Source organism: Chiloscyllium plagiosum, unplaced genomic scaffold (genome assembly GCF_037043375.1).
Source record: "Chiloscyllium plagiosum isolate Xiang-an unplaced genomic scaffold, Cpla_swu_hap1 HiC_scaffold_10, whole genome shotgun sequence".
NCBI classification, from domain to species: domain Eukaryota; kingdom Metazoa; phylum Chordata; class Chondrichthyes; order Orectolobiformes; family Hemiscylliidae; genus Chiloscyllium; species Chiloscyllium plagiosum.
This window is the reverse complement of record NW_028270148.1, coordinates 100,149,771-100,173,148: the sequence shown is the minus strand read 5'-3', so window position 1 is coordinate 100,173,148 and position 23,378 is coordinate 100,149,771. Positions and strand designations below refer to the sequence as shown.

The 23,378-nt window shown below is 50.3% G+C and overlaps 1 protein-coding gene across 15 annotated transcripts in view; it reads left to right on the top strand.

Annotated features, from left to right (window-relative positions):
• syne1b (spectrin repeat containing, nuclear envelope 1b) overlaps window positions 1-23,378 on the top strand; it is a 629,476-nt gene that overhangs the window by 431,223 nt on the left and 174,875 nt on the right. For 11 of the 15 annotated variants that reach the window (XM_087991586.1, XM_087991587.1, XM_087991592.1 and 8 more), the window contains 9 exons: window positions 7,634-7,796; window positions 8,980-9,120; window positions 10,266-10,421; window positions 10,678-10,884; window positions 14,597-14,698; window positions 16,384-16,503; window positions 17,306-17,506; window positions 20,095-20,268; window positions 22,829-22,960. In XM_087991586.1, the coding sequence (XP_087847712.1) occupies window positions 7,634-7,796; window positions 8,980-9,120; window positions 10,266-10,421; window positions 10,678-10,884; window positions 14,597-14,698; window positions 16,384-16,503; window positions 17,306-17,506; window positions 20,095-20,268; window positions 22,829-22,960 (1,396 nt within the window). The remainder of the gene's footprint in view (window positions 1-7,633; window positions 7,797-8,979; window positions 9,121-10,265; window positions 10,422-10,677; window positions 10,885-14,596; window positions 14,699-16,383; window positions 16,504-17,305; window positions 17,507-20,094; window positions 20,269-22,828; window positions 22,961-23,378) is intronic. The other 4 variants (XM_087991598.1, XM_087991589.1, XM_087991583.1 and 1 more) reach the window with 1 other exon arrangement.

Below are 23,378 nucleotides of genomic sequence, written 5' to 3'. Positions count from 1 at the left end.
TGTGTGTGTGTGTTTTGTGTGTGTGTGTTTTGTGTGTGTGTGTTTTGTGTGTGTGTGTTTGGTGTGTGTGTGTGTGTGTGTTTGGTGTGTGTGTGTGTGTGTTTGGTGTGTGTGTGTGTGTGTTTGGTGTGTGTGTGTGTGTTGTGTGTGTGTGTGTGTTGTGTGTGTTTGGTGTGTGGGTGTGTGTGTGTGTGTTTGGTTTGTGGGTGTGTGTGTGTGTTTGGTGTGTGGGTGTGTGTGTGGGTGTGTGTGTTTGGTGTGTGGGTGTGTGTTTGGTGTGTGTGGGTGTGTGTCTTGGGTGTGTGTTTGCTGTGTGGGTGTGTGTGTGTTTGGTGTGTGGGTGTGTGTGTGTTTGCTGTGTGTGTGTGTTTGGTGGGTGGGTGGGTGTGTTTGGTGGGTGGGTGGGTGTGTTTGGTGTGTGGGTGGGTGTGTTTGGTGTGTGGGTAGGTGTGTGTTTGCTGTGTGTGTGTGTTTGGTGGGTGGGTGGGTGTGTTTGGTGTGTGGGTGGGTGGGTGTGTTTGGTGTGTGGGTAGATGTGTGTGTTTGCTGTGTGGGTAGGTGTGTGTGTTTGCTGTGTGGGTGTGTGTGTGTGTTTGGTGTGTGTGTTTTGTGTGTGTGTTTGTGTTTGGTGTGTGTGTGTTATGTGTTTGGTGTGTGTGTGTGTTATGTGTTTGGTGTGTGTCTGGTGTGTGTGTGTTTGGTGTATGGGTGTGCGTTTGGTGTGTGTGCGTGTGTGTGTGGTGTCTGTTGTGTGGTGTGTGTTGTGTGTGTGTGTTTGGTGTGTGTTGTGTGTGTGTGTGTGTGTTTGGTGTGTGTTGTGTGTGTTTGGTGTGTGTTGTGTGTGTTTGGTGTGTGTTGTGTGTGTGTGTGTGTTTGGTGTGTGTTGTGTGTGTGTGGTGTGTGTGTGGGTGTTTGGTGTGTGTTGTGTGTGTGTGTTTGGTGTGTGTTGTGTGTGTGTGTTTGGTGTGTGTTGTGTGTGTGTGTTTGGTGTGTGTTGTGTGTGTGTGTTTGGTGTGTGTGTGTTTGGTGTGTGTTGTGTGTGTGTTTGGTGTGTGTTGTGTGTGTGTGTGTTTGGTGTGTGTTGTGTGTGGGTGTTTGGTGTGTGTGTGTTTGGTGTGTGGTGTGTGGGTGGATGTGTGGGTGTGTGCGTGTTTTGTGTTTGGTGTGTGTGTGTGTTTGGTGTGTGTGGGTGTGTGTCGGGTGTGTGCGTGTTTTGTGTTTGGTGTGTGTGTGGGTGTGTATGTGTTTGGTGTGTGGGTGTGTATGTGTCTGGTGTTTGTGTGGGTGTGTATGTGTCTGGTGTGTGTGTGGGTGTGTATGTGTTTGGTGTGTATGTGTCTGGTATGTGTGTGTGGGTGTGTATGTGTTTGGTGTGTGGGTGTATGTGTTTGGTGTGTGGGTGTATGTGTTTGGTGTGTGGGTGTATGTGTTTGGTGTGTGGGTGTGTTTGGTGTGTGTGTTTGGTGTGTGGGTGTGTGTTTGGTGTGTGGGTGTGTGTGTGTTTGGTATGTGTGGGTGTGTGTGTGTTTGGTATGTGTGGGTGTGTGTGTGTTTGGTATGTGTGGGTGTGTGTGTGTTTGGTGTGTGTGGGTGTGTATGTGTCTGGTGTGTGTTGTGTGTGTGTGTGTTTGGTGTGTGTTGTGTGTGTGTGTGTTTGGTGTGTGTTGTGTGTGGGTGTTTGGTGTGTGGTGTGTGTGTGTTTGGTGTGTGGTGTGTGGGTGGATGTGTGGGTGTGTGCGTGTTTTGTGTTTGGTGTGTGTGTGTGTTTGGTGTGTGTGGGTGTGTGCGTGTTTTGTGTTTGGTGTGTGTGTGGGTGTGTATGTGTCTGGTGTTTGTGTGGGTGTGTATGTGTCTGGTGTGTGTGTGGGTGTGTATGTGTTTGGTGTGTATATGTCTGGTATGTGTGTGTGGGTGTGTATGTGTTTGGTGTGTGGGTGTATGTGTTTGGTGTGTGGGTGTATGTGTTTGGTGTGTGGGTGTATGTGTTTGGTGTGTGGGTGTATGTGTTTGGTGTGTGGGTGTGTGTGTGTTTGGTGTGTGTGTGTGTTTGGTGTGTGGGTGTGTGTTTGGTGTGTGGGTGTTTGGTATGTGTGGGTGTGTATGTGTCTGGTGTGTGTTTGGTGTGTGGGTGTGTATGTGTCTGGTGTGTGTTGTGTGTGTGTGTGTTTGGTGTGTGTGTGTGTGTTTGGTGTGTGGTGTGTGTGTGTTTGGTGTGTGTTGTGTGTGTGTGTTTGGTGTGTGGTGTGTGTGTGTGTGTCTGGTGTGTGGTGTGTGTGTTTGGTGTGTGGTGTGTGGGTGGATGTATGGGTGTGTGCGTGTTTTGTGTTTGGTGTGTGTGTGTGTTTGGTGTGTGTGTGTGATGGTGTGTGTGGGTGTGTGTCGGGTGTGTGGGTGTGTATGTGTTTGGTGTGTGGGTGTGTATGTGTTTGGTGTGTGGGTGTGTATGTGTCTGGTGTGTGTGTGGGTGTGTATGTGTTTGGTGTGTATGTGTCTGGTATGTGTGTGTGGGTGTGTATGTGTTTGGTGTGTGGGTGTATGTGTTTGGTGTGTGGGTGTATGTGTTTGGTGTGTGGGTGTATGTGTTTGGTGTGTGGGTGTATGTGTTTGGTGTGTGGGTGTGTATGTGTCTGGTGTGTGTGTGGGTGTGTATGTGTTTGGTGTGTATGTGTCTGGTATGTGTGTGTGGGTGTGTATGTGTTTGGTGTGTGGGTGTATGTGTTTGGTGTGTGGGTGTATGTGTTTGGTGTGTGGGTGTGTGTGTGTTTGGTGTGTGTGTGTTTGGTGTGTGGGTGTGTGTGTGTTTGGTGTGTGTGTGTGTTTGGTGTGTGGGTGTGTGTTTGGTGTGTGGGTGGGTGTGTGTTTGGTGTGTGGGTGTGTGTGTGTTTGGTGTGTGTGGGTGTGTATGTGTCTGGTGTGTGGGTGTGTATGTGTCTGGTGTGTGTTTGGTGTGTGGGTGTGTGTGTGTGTTTGGTGTGTGTGTGTGTTTGGTGTGTGTGTGTGTTTGGTGTGTGGGTGTGTGTTTGGTGTGTGGGTGTGTGTTTGGTGTGTGGGTGTGTGTGTGTGTTTGGTGTGTGGGTGTGTTTGGTGTGTGTGTGTTTGGTGTGTGGGTGGGTGTGTGTGTTTGGTGTGTGTGTGTGTTTGCTGTGTGTGTTTTGTGTGTGTGTGTGTGTTTGTGTTTGGTGTGTGGGTGTTTGGTGTGTGTGGGTGTGTGTGTTTGGTGTGTGGGTGTGTGTGTTTGGTGTGTGGGTGTGTTTGGTGTGTGTGTGTTTGGTGTGTGGGTGTTTGGTGTGTGTGTTTGGTGTGTGGGTGTATGTGTTTGGTGTGTGGGTGTGTGTGTGTTTGGTGTGTGGGTGTGTGTGTGTGTTTGGTGTGTGGGTGTGTTTGGTGTGTGGGTGTGTGTTTGGTGTGTGGGTGTGTGTGTGTGGGTGTGTATGTGTCTGGTGTGTGGGTGTGTATGTGTCTGGTGTGTGTTTGGTGTGTGGGTGTGTGTGTGTGTTTGGTGTGTGTGTGTGTTTGGTGTGTGTGTGTGTTTGGTGTGTGGGTGTGTGTTTGGTGTGTGGGTGTGTGTGTGTTTGGTGTGTGTGGGTGTGTATGTGTCTGGTGTGTGTTTGGTGTGTGGGTGTGTGTGTGTGTTTGGTGTGTGGGTGTTTGCTGTGTGGGTGTGTTTGGTGTGTGTGTGTTTGGTGTGTGGGTGGGTGTGTGTGTTTGGTGTGTGGGTGTGTGTGTGTGTTTGGTGTGTGGGTGGGTGTGTGTGTTTGCTGTGTGAGTGGTGTGTTTGGTGTGTGGGTGGGTGGGTGTTTGGTGGGTGGGTGTGTGTTTGTGTTTGCTGTGTGGGTGTGTGTGTGTTTGCTGTGTGGGTGGGTGTGTGTGTTTTGTGTGTGGGTGGGTGTGTGTTTGGTGTGTGGGGGTGTGTGTGTGTTTGGTGTGTGGGTGTATGCTGTGTGGATGTGTGTGTGTGTTTGGTGTGGGTGGGTGTGTGTGTTTGGTGTGTGGGTGGGTGTGTGTGTTTGGTGTGTGGGTGGGTGTGTGTGTTTGGTGTGTGTGTGTTTAGTGTGTGGGTATGTGTTTGTTTGGTGTGTGTGTGTTTGCTGTATGGGTATGTGTTTGTTTGGTGTGTGTGTGTTTGCTGTATGGGTGTGTGTTTGGTGTGTGGGTGGGTGTGTGTGTTTGGTGTGTGGGTGTGTGGATGGGTATGTGTGTTTGGTGGGTGGGGGTGTGTTTGGTGTGTGGGTGCGTGTGTGTTTGGTGTGTGGGTGTGTGTGTGGGTGGGTGTGTGTGTGTTTGGTGTGTGGGTGGGTGTGTGTGTGTTTGCTGGGTGGGTGGGTGTGTTTGCTGTGTGGGTGGGTGGGTGTTTGGTGTGTGGGGGTGTGTGTGTGTTTGGTGTGTGGGTGTATGCGGTGTGGATGTGTGTGTGTGTTTGGTGTGGGTGGGTGTGTGTGTTTGGTGTGTGGGTGGGTGTGTGTGTTTGGTGTGTGGGTGGGGGTGTGTGTTTGGTGTGTGGGTGGGTGTGTGTGTTTGGTGTGTGTGTGTTTGGTGTGTGGGTATGTGTTTGTTTGGTGTGTGTGTGTTTGCTGTATGGGTATGTGTTTGTTTGGTGTGTGTGTGTTTGCTGTATGGGTGTGTGTTTGGTGTGTGGGTGGGTGTGTGTGTTTGGTGTGTGGGTGTGTGGATGGGTATGTGTGTTTGGTGGGTGGGGGTGTGTTTGGTGTGTGGGTGTGTGTGTGTTTGGTGTGTGGGTGGGTGTGTGTGTGTTTGCTGGGTGGGTGGGTGTGTTTGCTGTGTGTTGGGTGTGTGTGTGTTTGGTGTGTGTGTTTGGTGTGTGGGTGGGTGTGTGTGTGTTTGGTATGTGGGTGTGTGTGTGTCTTTGATGTGTGGGTGTGTGTGTGTGGTGTGTGTGTTTGTGTGTGTGTGTTTGGTGTGTGTGTGTGTTTGGTGTGTGTGTGTGTTGGTGTGTGGGTGGGTGTGTGTGTTTGGTAGGTGTGTGTGTGTTTGGTGTGTGTTTGCTGTGTGGGTGTGTGTGGTGTGTGGGTGTGTGTGTATGTTTGGTGTGTGGGTGTGTGTGTGTTGTGTGGGTGGGTGTGAGTGTTTGGTGTGTGGGTGGGTGTGAGTGTTTGGTGTGTGGGTGGGTGTGAGTGTTTGGTGTGTGGGTGTATGTGTGTTTGGTGTGTGGGTGTGTGTGTGTTTGGTGTGTGGGTGTGTTTGTTGTGTAGTTGTGTGTGTGTTTGCTGTGTGTGTGTTTGCTGTGTGTGTGTGTGTGAGTGTGTTTTGGTCGGTGTGTGTTTGGTTTGGTGTGTGGGTGTGTGTGTTTGGTGGGTGGGTGTGTGTTTGCTGTGTGTGTGTTTGGTGTGTGGGTGGGTGTGAGTGTTTGGTGTGTGGGTGTGTGTGTGTTTGGTGTGTGGGTGTGTGTGTGTTTGGTGTGTGGGTGTGTGTGTGTTTGGTGTGTGGGTGTGTGTGTGTTTGGTGTATGGGTGTGTGTGTGTGTGTTTGCTTTGGAGGTGTGTGTTTGTTGTGTGTGTGTGTATTTGGTGTGTGGGTGGGTATGTGTTTGGTGTATGTGTGTGTGTTTGGTGGGTGGGTGGGTGTGTTTGATGTGTGGGTGTGTGTGTGTTTGGTATGTGGGTGTGTGTGTCTTTGATGTGTGTGTGGTGCGTGTGTGTGGTGCGTGTGTTTGGTGTGTGTGTGGTGCGTGTGTTTGGTGTGTGTGTGTGTGTGTGTGTTTGGTGTGTGGGTGGGTGTGTGTGTTTGGTGGGTGTGTGTGTGTTTGGTGTGTGTGTTTGCTGTGTGGGTGTGTGTGGGTGTGTGTGTATGTTTGGTGTGTGGATGGGTGTGTGTGTTTGGTGTGTGTGTTTGGTGTGTGGGTGGGTGTGTGTGTTTGGTGTGTGGGTGGGTGTGTGTGTGTTTGATGTGTGGGTGTGGGTGTGTTTGGTGTGTGTGTTTGGTGTGTGGGTGTGAGGGTGTTGGGATTACTGTTTTTTTGGAACCTTGTTCATCTCAATGAGGCTGTTGGTTGAAGTGAATTCTCATTGTCCATTGTGTAGGGTCCAGGTCCATGTTAGCCCCCAGTGTGAGCGCTGACCACAAGTTTGGTTCAAATGGTGGGAGCCTGCCCTGTGTTCACCACCAGAGAGAATGAGAAAGGTGTGTCCATTACGTGTGCCAGCTACATCTGCACAAAGTTTTGAGTGGCAACTCCAGTGACTCTTCTGTAGAGGACAGATTTCCGTCTTGGCTCTCAAAGAGAATTCCTAGAAGCATGGCATTCCAACCGGAACTCTATCAACAAACATATCGAGTTAGACCCCATCTACCATCCACTGAGGAAAAAGAACAGGAAGTTACATCACCAATGCAAAAAAACCCAAACATATAAATGGTGGCACGGTGGCACAGTGGTTAGCACTACTGCCTCACAGTGCCAGAGACCCAGGTTCAATTCCCACCTCAGGCGACTCTCTGTGTGGAGTTTGCACATTCTCCCCGCATCTGCGTGGATTTCCTCCAGTTTCCTCCCACAATCCAAAAATGTGCAGGTTAGTGAATTGGCCATGTTAAATTGCCCATAGTGTTAGGTGAAGGGGCAAATGTAGGGGAATGGGTCTGGGTGGGTTGCCCTTCGGCGGGTCAGTGTGGACTTGTTGGGCCGAAGGGCCTGTTTCCACATTGTAAGTAATCTAACCAAGAAAGCAGGAATCATCAGCAGTGAATCTGTCTTTGTACCGAGTGGTCTCAGCTGGCCAAAGGTCAGCATTCCCATTTGGACTCCATGTCCCATTGATAGGGTCATGAAAGCCTTAGTCCACACTGTTGTCACACCCTCCACCTACTCAACCCTATAGGAAGGGCGTTACTAAACTGGAGAGGGTTCAGGAAAGATTTACGAGGACGTTACGGAGACTGGAGGGTTTGAATTATTACGAGGCGCTGGATAGGCTGGGACTTACCTCCTTGGAGCGTCGGAGTCTGAGGAGTGACCTTCTCGAGGTTTATGAAACCATGAGGGGCATGAATGAGGCAAACAGTCGAGCTTTCTTCCCTAGGGTAGGGGAATTCAAAAGGAGAGGGCATAGGTTTAAGGTGAGAGGGGAAAGATTTAAAAGGGATTTGCGGGGCAACTTTTTCCCACAGAGGGTGGTGTGTGAATGGAATGAGATGATAGTAGACGTGGTGGAGGCTGGGACAATGGTAACATCTAAAAGGCTTTTGGACAGGTACATGAATGGGAAGGGTTTAGAGGGCCAAACGCAGGCAAATGGGACTAGGTCAGTTTTAGAAACCGGCCAGCATGGATGAGTTGGGCCAGAGGCTCTGTCTCTCTGCTGTATGACTCCATGAAATCCCAAGAAATGACGGTGTCCCTGAGACAGTCAGGCTCAAAGACAGTGTGTGTGGCGGCAGAGTAATCTGCTGACACTCACCCGAACTGGATCACACAGCAGCTTGCTTGGGGGATGTAACCGGTGCACGTGGCTCGGCAAGGTGTTTGACATCTTTGGGATGATGGGCAGGTAAAGGTAATGGCAGGCTGTTTGCCTGCACCGCCCCCCCCTGCCCCCTCCCTCCGATGACAATCAGTTGTTGTGGTGCCAGAGTTACTGACTTTTATGGGTTTTGGTTTTTCTTTTGGCTTTGCCAGTGAGACAGCCCAGCCTGAAACCTTACCCCTGGAGCTTGGCTTCGAGGGAGAGAAGCTGTACGGCCTTCAGCAACTGGGAGCCAAGTGGCGGAATCTGCTGAAGGAGATCAGCAGCAAGCAGAAGCTGTTCGAAGCTGCGTTGGAGCAAAACCAGGAGCAAAAGGTAACTGCTGGATCATACAGCTCCTGTCCCGCAGGTACATGGAGCTCTGCCTGTGGGAATATACATTAACACTGTGTCATGCCTTTCTGAGCTCCAAGGTATCCCAAAGTGCTTTGCCATAGGTGCAACGATGGCTCAGTGGTTAGCACTGCTGCCTCATAGCACCAGGGACCCGGTTCGATTCCACCCTCGAGTGACTGTCTGTGTGGAGTTTGCACATTCTCCTCGTGTCTGTGTGGGTTTCCTCCCACAGCCCACAGATGTGCAGGTCAGGTGAATTGGCCAGGCTAAATTGCCCATAGGGTCCAGGGATGTGTAAGCTAAATGCGTCAGCCATAGAGAGTTGCAGGGTTACAGGGATAGGGTAGGGGAGTGGGTTGCCGTTTGGAGGGTCGATGTGGACTCAATGGGCCAAATGGCTTGTTTCTATGAAGTAATTTGGACATCTGGCCGCTGCATTAATGTGGTAGACACAGAAACCACTTTACGCACAGCAGGTTCCCGGAAGCAGCAATGGGGTCATGACCAGACCGTAGATAAGATTGACCCCGACACTGGTGAGGACAGCCCTGATCTTGTGAGCAGTGCTTCAGGATTCCCGATGAGTTGTGGGGGGAGTCAAGGTTTCCAGAGAAAACACTGGAAGATGGACATGAGGAACATTGGATCAGTCATAATCCTGTTGAACCACAGGACTGGCTCAGGGGTCAAATGGCCGAACCCTGTTCCTGTTTCTTGTGAATGTTTTCTGGCCAGCAGAGAACAGACATTCCCTGACAGTGCTCAGTACCACATTAAGGTGCCAGCCAGGAACACATGCTGAAGCCTCCAGAGTGGGGTTTGAAGGTAAGACCTGATGCACATGATGGGGGGGGGGGAATTGTACAGTTGAGCTCAGAGTACAATTAGCTGATTCTGTCTCCAATCTTTGGTCTCCCTGGTCATGGCTCCTCCCGGGAGATCAGTGTGTTTGACTTGGTCTTGTATAGAGGGACAGCAATGCCAGTTATTTCTGTCTCCCCGCTCTGTCATCCATCAGAATATATATGATAGGCATTTACCCAACAAATAACAATCGCACTGACCGAGCTGGTAATTCTGCTCACTGATTGAATGGCCTTTGTTTGGATGCAGACTTATCTGTGAAATAGTGTGATTCATGCCTCTCTCTGCTCACTGTTAGCAGGTCTATGGTGTGTCCAGTACAGTATCGAGTGGTATGGTTTTATTCAAAGGGGAGGCTCAGACGTTGGACAAGTCTGTGCAGACAGCAAAATCCCTCCTGACTGGCCTGGGTCAGGCCTTTGGAGAGGTTACACCTCAGGTATGTACAGCATCCTCACTCCACTTTATCCAAATCTTTGATGGAAGCAGTGAGGTTGGTCAGAGTCACTTACTCATCTTCTCTCTCCCTCCTGTTCTCTCGTCCTCCCTCTGTCTCCTCCTCTTCCTCCCTCCCTCTCCCTCTCTTCCTCCCTCCCTCTCTCTCTGTTCCTCCCTCTGTCTCTTCCTCCCTCTCTCTCTCTTCTTCCTATGCACTCTCTTTCTCCCATGCACTCTTTGTCTGTCTGTCTCTCTCTCTCTCTCTCTCCCCCCCCACCTCTCTTGGTCTCTCTCTCTCTCCCCCCCCACCTCTCTTGGTCTCTCTCTCTCTCTCCCCGCTCATTCTCTCGCTTTCTCTCCCTCCCCCCCTCGCTCTCTCTCTCTCTCTCTCTCTCTCTCTCCCTCTCTCTCTCCCTCTCCCCCTCTGTCTCTCGCTCTCCCTCTCTCCCCCACCTCTCTCTCTCTCTCTCTCTCCCCCACCTCTCTCTCTCTCTCTTCCTCTCTCCCCCATCTCCCCTCTCCCCTTTCTCCCCCTCTCTGCCACCCTCTCTCTCCCTCTCTCTCCCTCTCTCTCCCTCCCTCTCCCTCCCCCTCCTCCCCCTCCCTTCCCCTTCCCCTCTCTCCCCCTCCCTCCCCCCACCTCTCTTCCCCCCCACCCCCTCTCCCCCCCACCCCCTCTCCCCCACCTCTCTCTCTCTCTTCCTCCCTCCCCCATCCCCCCTCCCCCCCTTCTCTCTCTCTCTGCCACCCTCTCTCTCCCTCTCTCTCCCTCTCTCTCCCTCTCTCTCCCTCCCTCTCCCTCCCTCTCCCTCCCTCTCCCTCCCTCTCCCTCCCTCTCCCGCCCCCTCCCTCCCCCTCCCTCTCCCTCCCTCTCCCTCCCCCTCCCTCCCCCTCCCTCCCCCTCCCTCCCTCTCCCTCCCCCTCCCTCCCCCCACCTCTCTTCCCCCCACCCCCTCTCCCCCCCCACCCCCTCTCCCCCACCTCTCTCTCTCTTCCTCCCTCCCCCATCCCCCTCCCCCCCTTCTCTCTCTCTCTGCCACCCTTTCTCTCCTCTCTCTCTGTCTCTCTCCCTCTCTCCCCTCTCCCCCCTCTCTCCTCCCCCTCCCGCCCCTCTTCCCCGCCCCCCTCCCGTTCGCTGGTCTGAAGGGTAAAGATGCCGAGGAGCAAAGCCTCCCGCTGGAGCAGAAGTTGTACGACGCGGTTTCAGTTACCTGTCGTTGGTTGGATGGAATTGAAGACCACTTGCTGGTCAGCACAAGTTTCCTCCCAGAAAAGGCTGAGACACACTTGTATCATGAAGAGGTAAGAGATTGTCCATGTTTAAAGGTAGCTGACATCTCCTCACAGTGCCGATAAAGCCCTATATTTGTAGAGTGCAGCGGAGGGACTGGACGTCTGTTTGTATCTAGACCGTAGGCTGTCAAAGTGCAGGGGGAGGTGTGGGGTGAAGACCATGGGTTTCATCTATCAGTCAGGGCCCCCCCTGAGGCTGGGAATGAACCGCCTGCCTGCCCAGTGTGCAGTCACTTGATGCCAGCTGCTGATTTGTTTACTCCAGGCTCTCGGGAAAGATATTGAGGAAGTAATTGAAGAAGTCAACGAGAAGAAGGATGCCTTTTTCCATATTCTGCCTGAGCCGGTGAACCAGGATGCCATCGAGGAAACCGTGAGCTGCCTCTGTGAAAGACTTGGTGCGCTGGGGTTAACGGTGAAGGAGCGCTGTGAGAAGATCAAAGACCAATTGCAGCAGCTGGTGGAGTACCAAGTAAGTGCTGCTCTGTCTTCAGGATGAATCTGGCTATGCTTCACTGCCCTGAAGGATTTCCCTGGAGTCGGCTTGGAGTATTCCCAGAGGTTGCTGCTGCAAATGCACTTTTCCATTTCCAAAATTGAAAAGCCTGTACAGGACATTGGTGAGGCCACTGTTGGGATATTGCGTGCAGTTCTGGTCTCCTTCCTATCAGAAAGATGTTGTGAAACTTGAAAGGGTTCAGAAAAGATTTACAAGGATGTAGCCAGAGTTGGAGGATTTGAGCTATTGGTAGAGACTGAATAGACTGGACCAACTTGTCCATGCTGACCCGATATCCTGCATTAACCGAGTCCCATTTGCCAGCATTTGGCCCACATCCCCCTAAACCCTTCCTATTCATATACCCATCCAGATATTGTAATTGTACAGGCCTCCACCACTTCCTCACTCCCCACACGCACAACCCTCTGCATAAAAAGGTTTTACCTGTTAAATGCATATCTGCACAGAGCTGCAAATAACGTATACTGCTTAAAACTCACCGGATTATTTTTAGATAACTGCAAATGATCGTTTCCAATGAAATAGCAAACTGCAAGGTAATTTCAAACACTTTAAGAAGCTGCAGGGTTACTGCAAGCTGCAGGGTTTTCGTGTAGCACAGTAGCAATAAATACAAGTGTGCGATTATATCATTCCCAGTGATAAGTGGGGAGTAACAGTGACCAGGTTACACAGGCAGCTCTGTTGTGACAGTCATGATAGAATTTTATACTAACGAGATCACGCGGAAAATTTTTAACATACGTTACAATTTAATAAAGATTAAATTTCTACTGTATGCATTTTAATTGTTTTCAGTTGTATGCCATTTGCGTACAGAACCTTAAATATGTTTTAAGATCATAGGAGGCAGGCAACCAGGGACCCTGACTGCTTCAACATGGGGCTGAATGTTGAAAAAGTATCTGAGAAGTTTTGTTGATTCCCTACTCCTCAGGCTGGGCAAGCTGTTCTGCACCATTTCCATGGTTCTGTAGCTAATTACAGAGTCATAGAGGTGTACAGCACGGAAACAGACCCTTTGGTCCACTTGTCCATGCCGACCAGATATCCCAAACCAATCGGGTCCACTTGCCATCACCCGGCCCATATCCCTCTAAACCGTTCCTATTCATATACCCATCCAAATGCCTTTTAAATGTTGCAATTGTACCAGCCTCCACCACATCCTCTGGCAGCTCATTCCACACATGCACCGCCCTCGGTGTGAAAAAGTTGCCCCTTTGGTCTCTTTTATATATTTCCCCTCTCACCCTAAACCTATGCCCTCTAGTTCTGGACTCCTCCCCCCCAGGGAAAAGACTTTGCCTGTTTATCCTATCCATGCCTCTCATAATCTTATAAACCTCTATAAGGTCACCCCTCAGTCTCCAACGCTCCAGGGAAAACAGCCCCAGCCTATTCAGTCTCTACCAATAGCTCAAATCCTCCAACCCTGGCTACATCATTGTAAATCTTTTCTGACCCTTTCAAGTTTCACAACATCTTTCCGATAGGAAGGAGACCAGAATTGCACGCAAAATTCCAACAGTGGCCTAACCAATGTTCTGTACAGCCGCAACAGAACCTCCCAACTCCTCTGACCAATAAAGGAAAGCATACCAAATGCCTTCCTCACTATCCTATCTACCTGAGACTCCACTTTCAAGGAGTTATGAACCTGCACTCCAAGGTCTCTTTGTTCAGCAACACTCCTTTGGTAATATGGAACAGAGGTTAAATGGAACAGCTCAGGTTCATGTTTGGCATGGTGGCTGGAGACGTTGTTGTTCATTGCAGTCAGTCAAGGTCTGAGAACAGCGGTCTGAAATCAAAGCACGTTGTTCGTGTAGAACAGTGACATTTATCACCGGGGGCTCAGTGGTTAGCACTGCTGCCTCACAGCACCAGCGTCCCAGGTTCGATTCCGGCCTCGGGTGACTATCTGTGTAGAGTTTGCACATTCTCCCCGTGTCTGCGTGGGTTTCCTCCGGGTGCTCCGGTTTCCTCCCACAGTCCAAAAATGTGCAGGTCAGGTGAATTGGCCTTGCTATGTTGCCCGTAGTGTTAGGTGCATTGGTTAGAATGAAATGGGTCTGAGTGGGTTACTCTTTGGAGGGTTGGTGTGGACTGGTTGGGCTGATGGGCCTGTTTCCACACTAGAGCATCTAATCTAATCTAATCTTATCAAGTACTTGTAGTTGTACCAGCCTCTACCACTTCCTCTGGCAGCTCCTACCATACACGCACCACCCGCTGTGTGAAAGAGTTGTACCTGTTAACTGCGTATCTGCAAATTATGTGTGCTGCTTAAAACTTGCACAAAAGGATTTTTCCACATTTTACATGGGGAAGGCAAAGGGGAATGAGTTGCATGTGGGAAAGATTGATGATTAAAGAGCCATAGTCAGAGAGAGATGGGGGAGTTCCAACCATCAGCATTCTCACTTCGGTGGCTGTTTGTGACATTGCTTTCAGAAGAGAATAGTGTGGTTTGGATCTTCCGTAAGGGTGGTTTTCCTGGAGAGGTTAAGTTATGCTGTTGCCATGCTAATCAACCGGTTACTCTGCTTTACAAAACAACACTCATTTGCTTACGTTGTCACTGGCTGTCACACTGCTACCAATGGAATAGAGTAACTGAACCACGGTTATATTTGACTGCCAAACCGTGATGATCTCACTCGTCCAGACTCTGTTCACCCTTCAACCCCACTTTCTGGTCTCTCCAGTATGAAATTGAAATGCCTAGAGCGATGGATGGGGCCTCCATGTAGCACCACAGTGCGTTTGGTGGATCAATGACAAATCCTATTGCTTACCAACAACAGGGAACGTATACAGCTTTGTTGGAACATAGAAAGGAGAGAAGGAATTGCATTTAGGTAGCATCTGTCATGTCCTCAGAACACTCCAAAGTACTTTACTGTTTTTATTTTAAATTGTAGTCTGTTCTAGGGAATGCAACAGCCATTTTGTCCACCGTAACATCCCACAAGCAATTAAATAAATGATTAGATCATCTGTTTCAGTGATATTGGCTGAGAATTACATACGCACATGTGCATAGAGGGCAGCACGGTGGCTCAGTGGTTAGCACAGCTGCCTCACAGCGCCAGGGACCTGGGTTCGTTTCCCGCCTCAGGCGACTGTCTGTGTGGAGTTTGCACATTCTCCCCCGTGTCTGTGTGGGTTTCCTCCGGGTGCTCCGGTTCCCTCCCATAATCCAAAAAGTGCAGGTTAGGTGGATTGGCCATGCTAAATTGCCCCGTCTTGTGCAGGCTAGGGGGGTTAGCCATGGCAAATCTGGGGTCATGGGGATAGGGCGAGGGGGTGGGTCCGGTCAGAATCCGCAACCTTCAAGCTTTGTCAGCAAGTCTGATACCAAGTGAGCCATAGGTGACAGTGTACATCTTGGAAGGGCCATGTTGGAAAGTTTGAGAAGCTCTGGATTCTGAATTTGTGAATGGATCGGCATAAGACATCAGGGCAGTGAGACTGTATGAAGGAGATGTGTAGGACTAAGGCCTCTGCGGTGGATGGGGTGTACTGATGGTTGAGTTATTAGGTCATTTTGGTGCACTGACTGCAGAGCTCTTGATGTGTGTCTTTTCAAGGACAGTCACGGGAAGCGGAATTGTCACCCTTTGCAAACCCCCTTGCTGTTCTTTGTTGTTTGCAGACTGAGTTGAAGCTGCTGATCACCTCCCTGGCTGACAGTAAATATGTCGTCCTACAGAAGCTAGCTGAGGCTTTGGGGCATACCGTCACAGAGCAACTGCAGGTAAGAATCACTCCTGTCTGTATCAAGCTACAACTCCACTTGTTTTTGGTTTAAGATGGTATTCCAAGATAGATATTGGAGGGAAGGGAAACAACTTCGAATGATTGCAATTGTTTCTTTAAAGCGTTTGGGAATTTCAGACCTTGCGATAGGGAAAGATATTTTGGAGATGGCACTTCCATTTATGCTGTCCCCCGTAACCTTACTCCCCCTTATCATTTATATACCCTTCCTTTCCAAATAGCCAGTTCTCAGTGAGCTCAGTGTTCTTTCTGGGAATGGGTTCCCAGCTTAAATCTTGGGATTGCGTCTCCCCTTCACCTGATGAAGGAGCAGCGCTCCGAAAGCTTGTGATTTCAAATAAACCCCGTTGGACTAAAACCTGGTGTTGTGTGACTTCTGACTTTGTCCGCCCCAGTCCAACACCGGCACCTCCATAACATACTCTAAACTATAAGACTGTAAGATATGAGAGCAGAAATAGCCAGTCAGCCCATCGGGTTTAGTGTTCTGCCATTTAGTGAGGCCATGGCTGATTTGATCATCCTGAACTCCACTTTCCTGCCTTATCTCCATAATCCTTGATTCCCTTACTGATAAAAAACCTATATATCTTGAATACAGGATGTAGGTTTGCTCGCTGAGCTGGAAGGTTCATTTCCAGACTTTCATCACCCTACTAGGTAACATCTTCCGCCCAGAGGCCCACTGAAGATGTTACCTAGTAGGGTGACGAAATGTCTGGAAATGAACCTTCCAGCTCAGCGAGCAAACCTACATCCAGAACTTCAACCTGAGCCACAAATCTTCTCAAAACTCACTAAAATCTTGAATATACTTGATGACCCAGCCTCAACAGCCCTCTGCAGTAAAGCCATCGATAGATTCACTTGCCTCTGAAAGAAGACATTGCTCCTCATTTCTGTCTTAAATGGGCAATCCCTTCCTCTGAGATCGTGCCCTTTGGTCCCACAAACACTCTCGAGAATTTGGGCACAGAGAAACCGATCCCTCCTCTTGGGCAGTGCTGCCAGTATCAGCCTGGCTCTGTGTTGGAACAGTACACATGTGTACACGGCATCATATCTGCTTCTCTACCCAAAACAAGTAAAATTAATCCGTCGGACTTTCCCAATAAGGCTGAACAAAGGTGTAGCTATTGAAGGCTGGTCTCGTTTTCATTCATATGTCTGTGTGCAAGGAAAAGGATGGAAAAAACTCTCCAAAGTCCTCTGCCCTTGACCTGAGATGCCGGAGTTCATGTAAACATAGAACATAGAAGAATACAGCGCAGTACAGGCCCTTTGGCCCTCGATGTTGCGCCGATCCAAGCCCACCTAACCTACACTAGCCCACTATCCTCCAAATGCCTATCCAATGCCCGCTTAAATGCCCATAAAGAGGGAGAGTCCACCACTGCTACTGGCAGGGCATTCCATGAACTCACGACTCGCTGAGTAAAGAATCTACCCCTAACATCTGTCCTATACATACCACCCCTTAATTTAAAGCTATGCCCCCTCGTAATAGCTGACTCCATATGTGGAAAAAGGTTCTCACGGTCAACCCTATCTAAACCCCTAATCATCTTGTACACCTCTATCAAGTCCCCCCTAAACCTTCTTTTCTCCAATGAAAGCAACATGTCTGGACACTGCCATAAAATCTGTTACTTCTGTTGACAGGCCATTTTGCAAGCGGAAGATGACCTGAGGGAATTTGAGGCACGGATTGGTCATTTGAAAGAGCGGGGAGAGAAGCTGCAGCCAGATCAGGCGATACTGCTGGACCTCTCGAAAGTGCAGGTCTGGACACTCTTACTGCAGACATTTCTCTGGGAAAGATCACTGCTGCACCATTGGCTGAAGCCCTTTACCTTCCAAACGGAGAGTTTAGAATGGGGCAGGGGGATCATTACAGCCTGTGCTGAATTCGGGAGTTGGTTTTACACCATCCTATGTTATTGTTTTCTCTGCAAACTGATTCCGTCTAGAAGTGTCACATTATCTGGTTATGTCTGCATGTTGTGTGTTGGTTTGGTTGGTTTTGTCAGCTGTATGTGATTGCGGGTCTCACTGAATTAGATTAGATTCCCTACAGTGAAAATAGGCCATTCGGCCCAACAAGTCCACACCGACCCTCCAAAGAGCAACCCACCCAGACCCATTCCCGCTATATTTACCCCAGGCTGATGCACCTAACCTACACATCCCTGAACACTATGAGCAATTTAGCACGGCCAATCCACCTGACCTGCACATCTTTGGATTGTGCGAGGAAACCGGAGCACCCGGAGGAAACCCACGCAGACACGGGGAGAATGTGCAAACTCCACACAGACAGTGGCCTGAGCCTGGGATTGAACCTAGGTCACTGGTGCTGTGAGGCAGCAGTGCTAACCATTGAGTCCCTGTGCCAGTCTATGTATTGATGCAGAATTTGGTTTTGGATACAGAGATTATAAAGTATTTCCCTGCATGTTAATATCAACATGGTGAGTTGGACATGGCAGTCCTGCAGCTATTGAGTACTCAGTAATGGGGCTGAGAGACAATCATAGCACCAGTCCCTTTGCATTTCACAAAACTTTCCATTCTCCTTTTAAAGGATATGTACGAAGAGCTGACGATGATCATTGGATCCAGCCGCAGCTCCTTAAACCAGAGCCTGGCTCTGAGGGGACAGTATGAACAAGCTCTGCAGGATCTGACCGATCTGACAGACACAGGCCAAGAGAAGATGTCACTGGACAAGAGGATCCTGGTCACGTCTAAGGAAGACGTCAAGAATCTTCTGAATAAACACAAGGTTAGTATGGGCATGCAGGACCACAGGCTGTTACCTACGTATTGGGAATATCAGCCATAGAAATGTATCGAAGATATCGGCAAACGTTCTATTTGATCCACTCTCTGTCTGAAGAAGTTTCTCCTTAGCTCCATTCTAAAAGGTCTTTCCTTTACTCTGAGGCTGTGCCCTCAGGTTCTAGTCTCTCCTACCAATGGAAACATATTCCCAAGATCCATTCTGTCCAGGGCATTCAGTATTCTGTATGTTTCAATTAGATCCCCCCCCACCTCCTTCCTTCTAAAATCCATTGAGTATAGAGCCAGGATCCTCAAATGTTCCTCAGATGTTAAGCTTTTCATTCCTGGGACCATTCTCATGAACCACCTCTGATCACGCTCCATGGCCAGTACATCCTTCCTGAGATATGGGGCCCTAAACTGCACACAATACTCCAAATGTGGTCTGACCAGAGCCTTATAGAGCCTCAGAGGTACATCCTTGCTTTTATGTTCAAGTCCTCTCGAAATAAATGCTATAATTGCATTTGCCTTCCTAACTACCTACCCAACCTGCAATTTTACCTCGTGAGAATCCTGGACCAGAACTCTAGGGCTGCTGACTGTCTGCTCCACTCTGGGCCTCGAGCCCACTGGCCACTCCAACCCAGGCCCATTGACCGTCCCACTGTGCTCCAGGCCCACAGACCGTCCCACTGTGCTCCGGCCCTACTCACCATCCCACTGTGCTCCGGGCCACTGACCGTCCCACTGTGCTCCGGGCCCATTGACTGTCCCACTGTGCTCCCGGCCCACTGACCGTCCCACTGTGCTCCGGGCCCACTGACCGTCCCACTGTGCTCCGGGCCCACTGACCGTCCCACTGTGCTCCGGCCCTACTCACCATCCCACTGTGCTCCGGGCCCACTGACCGTCCCACTGTGCTCCGGGCCCACTGACCGTCCCACTGTGCTCCGGCCCTACTCACTGTCCCACTGTGCTCCGGGCCCACTGACCGTCCCACTGTGCTCCGGGCCCACTAACCATCCCACTGTGCTCCGGGCCCACTGACCGTCCCACTGTGCTCCGGGCCCACTGACCGTCCCACTGTGCTCCGGGCCCACTGACCGTCCCACTGTACTCCGGGCCCACTGACCGTCCCACTGTGCTCCGGGCGCACTGACCGTCCCACTGTGCTCCGGGCCTACTGACCGTCCCACTGTGCTCCAGGCCCACTGACCGTCCCACTGTGCTCCGGGCGCACTGACCGTCCCACTGTGCTCCGGGCGCACTGACCGTCCCACTGTGCTACGGCCCTACTGACCGTCCCACTGTGCTCCAGGCCCACTGACCGTCCCACTGTGCTCCGGTCCTACTGACCGTCCCACTGTGCTCCGGGCCCACTGACCGTCCCACTGTGCTCCGGGCCCAGTGACTGTCCCACTGTGCTCCCGGCCCACTGACCATCCCACTGTGCTCCGGGCCCACTGACCGTCCCACTGTACTCCGGGCCCACTGACCGCCCACTGTGCTCCGGACCCACTCACCGTCCCACTGTGCTCCGGTCCTACTGACCGTCCCACTGTGCTCCAGGCCCACTGTCCGTCCAACGTGCTACAGCCCTACTGACCATCCCACTGTGCTCCAGGCCCACTCACCGTCCCACTGTGCTCTGGTCCTACTGCCCACCCACTGTGCTCCGGACCCACTCACCGTCCCACTGTGCTCCGGTCCTACTGACCGTCCCACTGTGCTCCAGGCCCACTGTCCGTCCAACTGTGCTACAGCCCTACTGACCGTCCCACTGTGCTCCAGGCCCACTCACCGTCCCACTGTGCTCCGGTCCTACTGACCGTCCCACTGTGCTCCGGACCCACTCACCGTCCCACTGTGCTCCAGGCCCACTCACCGTCCCACTGTGCTCCGGGCCCACTGACCGTCCCACTGTGCTCCGGGCCCACTGACCGTCCCACTGTGCTCCGGGCCCACTGACCGTCCCACTGTGCTCCGGGCCCACTGACCGTCCCACTGTGCTCCGGGTACACTGACCGTCCCACTGTGCTCCGGGCCCATTGACTGTCCCACTGTGCTCCCGGCCCACTGACCGTCCCACTGTGCTCCGGGCCCACTGACCGTCCCACTGTGCTCCGGGCCCACTGACTGTCCCACTGTGCTCCAGGCCCAGTGACTGTCCCACTGTGCTCCAGGCCCAGTGACCGTCCCACTGTGCTCCGGGCCCACTGACCGTCCCACTGTACTCCAGGCCCAGTGACTGTCCCACTGCACTCCGGGCCCACTGACCAACGCACTGTGCCCTGGGCCCTGAGCTGTTGCAATGCTCTGATGGAATCACCACTGACCTCTCCATGAGGGGATGTTTAAGAAAAACTAAAAATTTAGGAAGAGAGGAACAAGAAAAGGAACAACCTCTCTGCATTACTCCTCCTGTTCCTGCTCTGTCACCCTGTCTTTTTGAACACCCTTCCTCTCTAACTCGTTCCCGCTGGTGTGAAAATGTCCTCCGCTCTTATAGGTTGGAGAGTTCTCCGGCTGCAGTGAATGAGCTGGATTGTTTTCCAAGTTAATCATCTTTTTTGCACTTTATCACAGGAATTTTTCCAAGGGCTGGAGTCTCACAAAATCCTTACAGAAACACTCTGTAAAAAAGTAAACTCCTGTATCCATCAGAAAGAAAGCAGCTCCCAGCAGGAACTGATGACCAAGTGCTCGGCTTTACTGAAGGCAGCTCATGGGAGAGGTGTGGAATTGGAAAGCGTTTTTGAGGTAAGTTCTTTGACATGGATTCTGAAATGGCCGCAGCTCTCTGCGGTTTGCAGTGTATCACCGATAAAGGGCACTGCAGAAATGCTCGACCGTCCCCTCTGTCAGAATAATTTCAGGATCCGGAGAAATCACAAGAAGTGAAGTTGTCTCAGTTAATGACGTGCCGACAGTAAAGTAAAACGTTATTGTGGAAGTAGTTCCTGAGCTGACAGGAAAATAGCCCAAAGCTGATTAGACTGATTGTTCTGGGCGAAATGAATATTTGTATTTCTGTTGAAGTCTTGCCAGAATTACAGAGAATTTATTCTAGCTAAGGGTTTGATTTGATAAATGTTTCTGCTGTCAGTCTTGAGTATTTGAAATTTTTTCAAGCTTAGTGATGGTATATATTGTTTCATAGTGTTGCTTGGCATAACTTGTGCACTGTATGGATCTTCCTAGATTTCCTCTGTCCTTTTAACACTGTTAGAAATGGATGGATTGGGAAGCAGATACAGTACTTTTTCTTGATAGTAGATTTATTCACAGAGAACAGCATTGCACAGTGGCTCAGTGGTTAGCACTGCTGCCTCACAGTGCCGGGGACCCAGGTTCGATTCCACCCTTTGGTGACTGCATGGAGTTTGCACGTTCTCCTCATGTCTGTGTGGATTTCCTCCCACAGTCCAAACATGTGTAGGTCGGGATGGCTTGGCCATAGTGTCCAGGGATGTGCAGACCAGGTGGATTAGCCAGAGGGAAATGTAATGTAACTGGGGTAGAAGAACAGGTTTGACTAGGAAGGATGCTCTTCAGAGGGCTGGTGTGTGCTGAATGGCCTGTTTCCACACTGTAGGGATTTAATATTGCCCATAGCTGCCTCTTACCCATCAGTGTCTCAGCGTATGTTCATACGTGGTCAAAGCACTTGCTTAATTTCCTCCCACCAGTTAATCCTTAACTCCAACAATACAATCAACATAAAATTAACATTGACTAGAGCAGGATCACAGAGGAAGTGAGCTGGGAGAGCAGGATGACAGGCTCTGGTGGGAACAGTGTAAATATTTGGGATATAAGGCACTCAATGAGATAAGGGGCTTCAGAATTCATGTTGTGCGCCAAGTATTGTATGCTATGATCAGGATGCATCCTCTTGCAATTAAATTTTCTAATTTCCTCAACATAAAAGGAGTGTGGATTATATCAATGCTCGCTGTTCAACCACGAGAAGGTGTATATTGGGCAGTGGATAAGTTGGACTGAGTATGGAAGTGCTGCGCAATGTAAGAAATGAGCTTCTGTTTTAAGGTCTATGTGCAAAATGAGAGCAAACGCCATCCTTCATTATCTTTATGTGCCAAGGAGAATACTGAAGGTGAATGTCTCCTGTTGCCTGTGCACAGTGAGGTATACTTGTCATTGCCATTTTCATCACGTGTGTGCAACAGGCAATAGTGGGTTGGGAGAACTGAGGTGGATTAGAGTGGTGCTGGAAAAGCACAGCAGTTCAGGCAGCATCCTGCTCCTCGGAAGCTGCCTGAACTGCTGTGCTTTTCCAGCACCACTCTAATCCAGAATCTGGTTTCCAGCATCTGTTGTCCTTGTTTTTACCCAGAACTGAGGTGGGACTACTCAGGTATTCTTCCTCTTCATTATACTCAGAGAGAATCTTACCTGGTGCTGTGAATAGAGAATTTCTCTCTCGTTTTATCCCAGCGCCTGATCCAATTAGTAAGTTAATCGAGAGCATGTGTCACACTTTGAGTCTATATTCAATCTGCTTCTGAGAAGGGAGACTCAGGACGATGCATTTCTGTAGCACGTACACTTTTTAAAATGTCCTCGTTGGCCCTGGGTGTCATCGGCTGTGCCAGTATTTATTGCCCGTCCCTAGTTGCCCCCTTGAGAAGGTGGGGGTGAGCTGCCTCCTTGAACCGCTGCCGTCCACGTGCTGCGGGTAGACCCACAATGCCCTGAGGGAGGGGAATTTCAGAATTTGGAGCCATTGAAACAGACTGTTTCCAAGTCAGGATGGTGAGTGACTTGGAGGGGAAATTGAAGGCCGTGGTGTTCCCATTGTATCTGTCGCTGTTATCCACTCCGGATGGGAGTGGTCACGGGTTTGGAATGTACTGGCTAATGAGCCTTGATGAACTCCGCAGTGCAACACTGCTGCTTCTCAATGTCAGTGTTGGAGGGAGTGGATGCTTGTGGATGTTAATTAAGCTGGTTGCTTTGTCCTGGATGGTGTCAAACATCTTGAGTGTTGTTGGAGATGCACCCATCCAGGCAAGAGGGGAGTATTCTATCACACGCCTGACTGTGTAGAGTAAGAGTTATCTACTTTGATTTCTATGTCTTGCTGTAGTTTATGAATTTTAGGTTGACAAGCCAGGTTTGAATGGAGTCCCCATTTATGTGAGTGGGTCAGTGAGGAAGAATGGGCTCAAACTGAATAGAAAGTCAGCAGAATAAACCCCCACAGAAATGTGACAATTTCTTGGTTTGAAAAAATGTCAGTGATCAATAGCCATTGGAACAACGGTGTCTGAGGTATTGTGCTGTCTCTCCCCCTTAGACCTGGACTAACCTGGCGAGGGATTACGAGGCTCTGTACAGACAGCTCGAAGGGGTGGAGAATAGCATTCCCGGTGCAGGTCTGGTGGAGGAATCTGAAGAACGGCTCACGGAACGGATCGCGCTGTATCAGGTCAGTTTGGGTTTCAGCCACTGCTCCTGAGCAACAGGACTGGGCAGAAGCCATTCAACTCCAGGGGCCTGCTCCACCATTCAGTTAGATGGAGGCTTATTGACCCTTCATCTCCATTCACAAGGTTGTGCCCTGTGTCCCCTGATACCCAGGTGTGAGAACCTGACAGCCTCAATCTTGGAAGCTCCAATAGACCTTGAGTCTGCAGTCGCGTGGGATCAAAGCTGTAGATTTCCTCTAGTCATTTCTAACGTCACTCGATTGTAGCCCTAATTTTAAGAGCGTGCCCCTTTGTTCTTAATTCACCCACTAAAGGAAATCATTTTCTCAGCTAAATTGTTTTAAGTTTCAATGGAATGCTGGATGACTAAAGAAATTGAGGGTTTGGTTAATAAAAAGAAGGAAGCAAAAAGTCGGG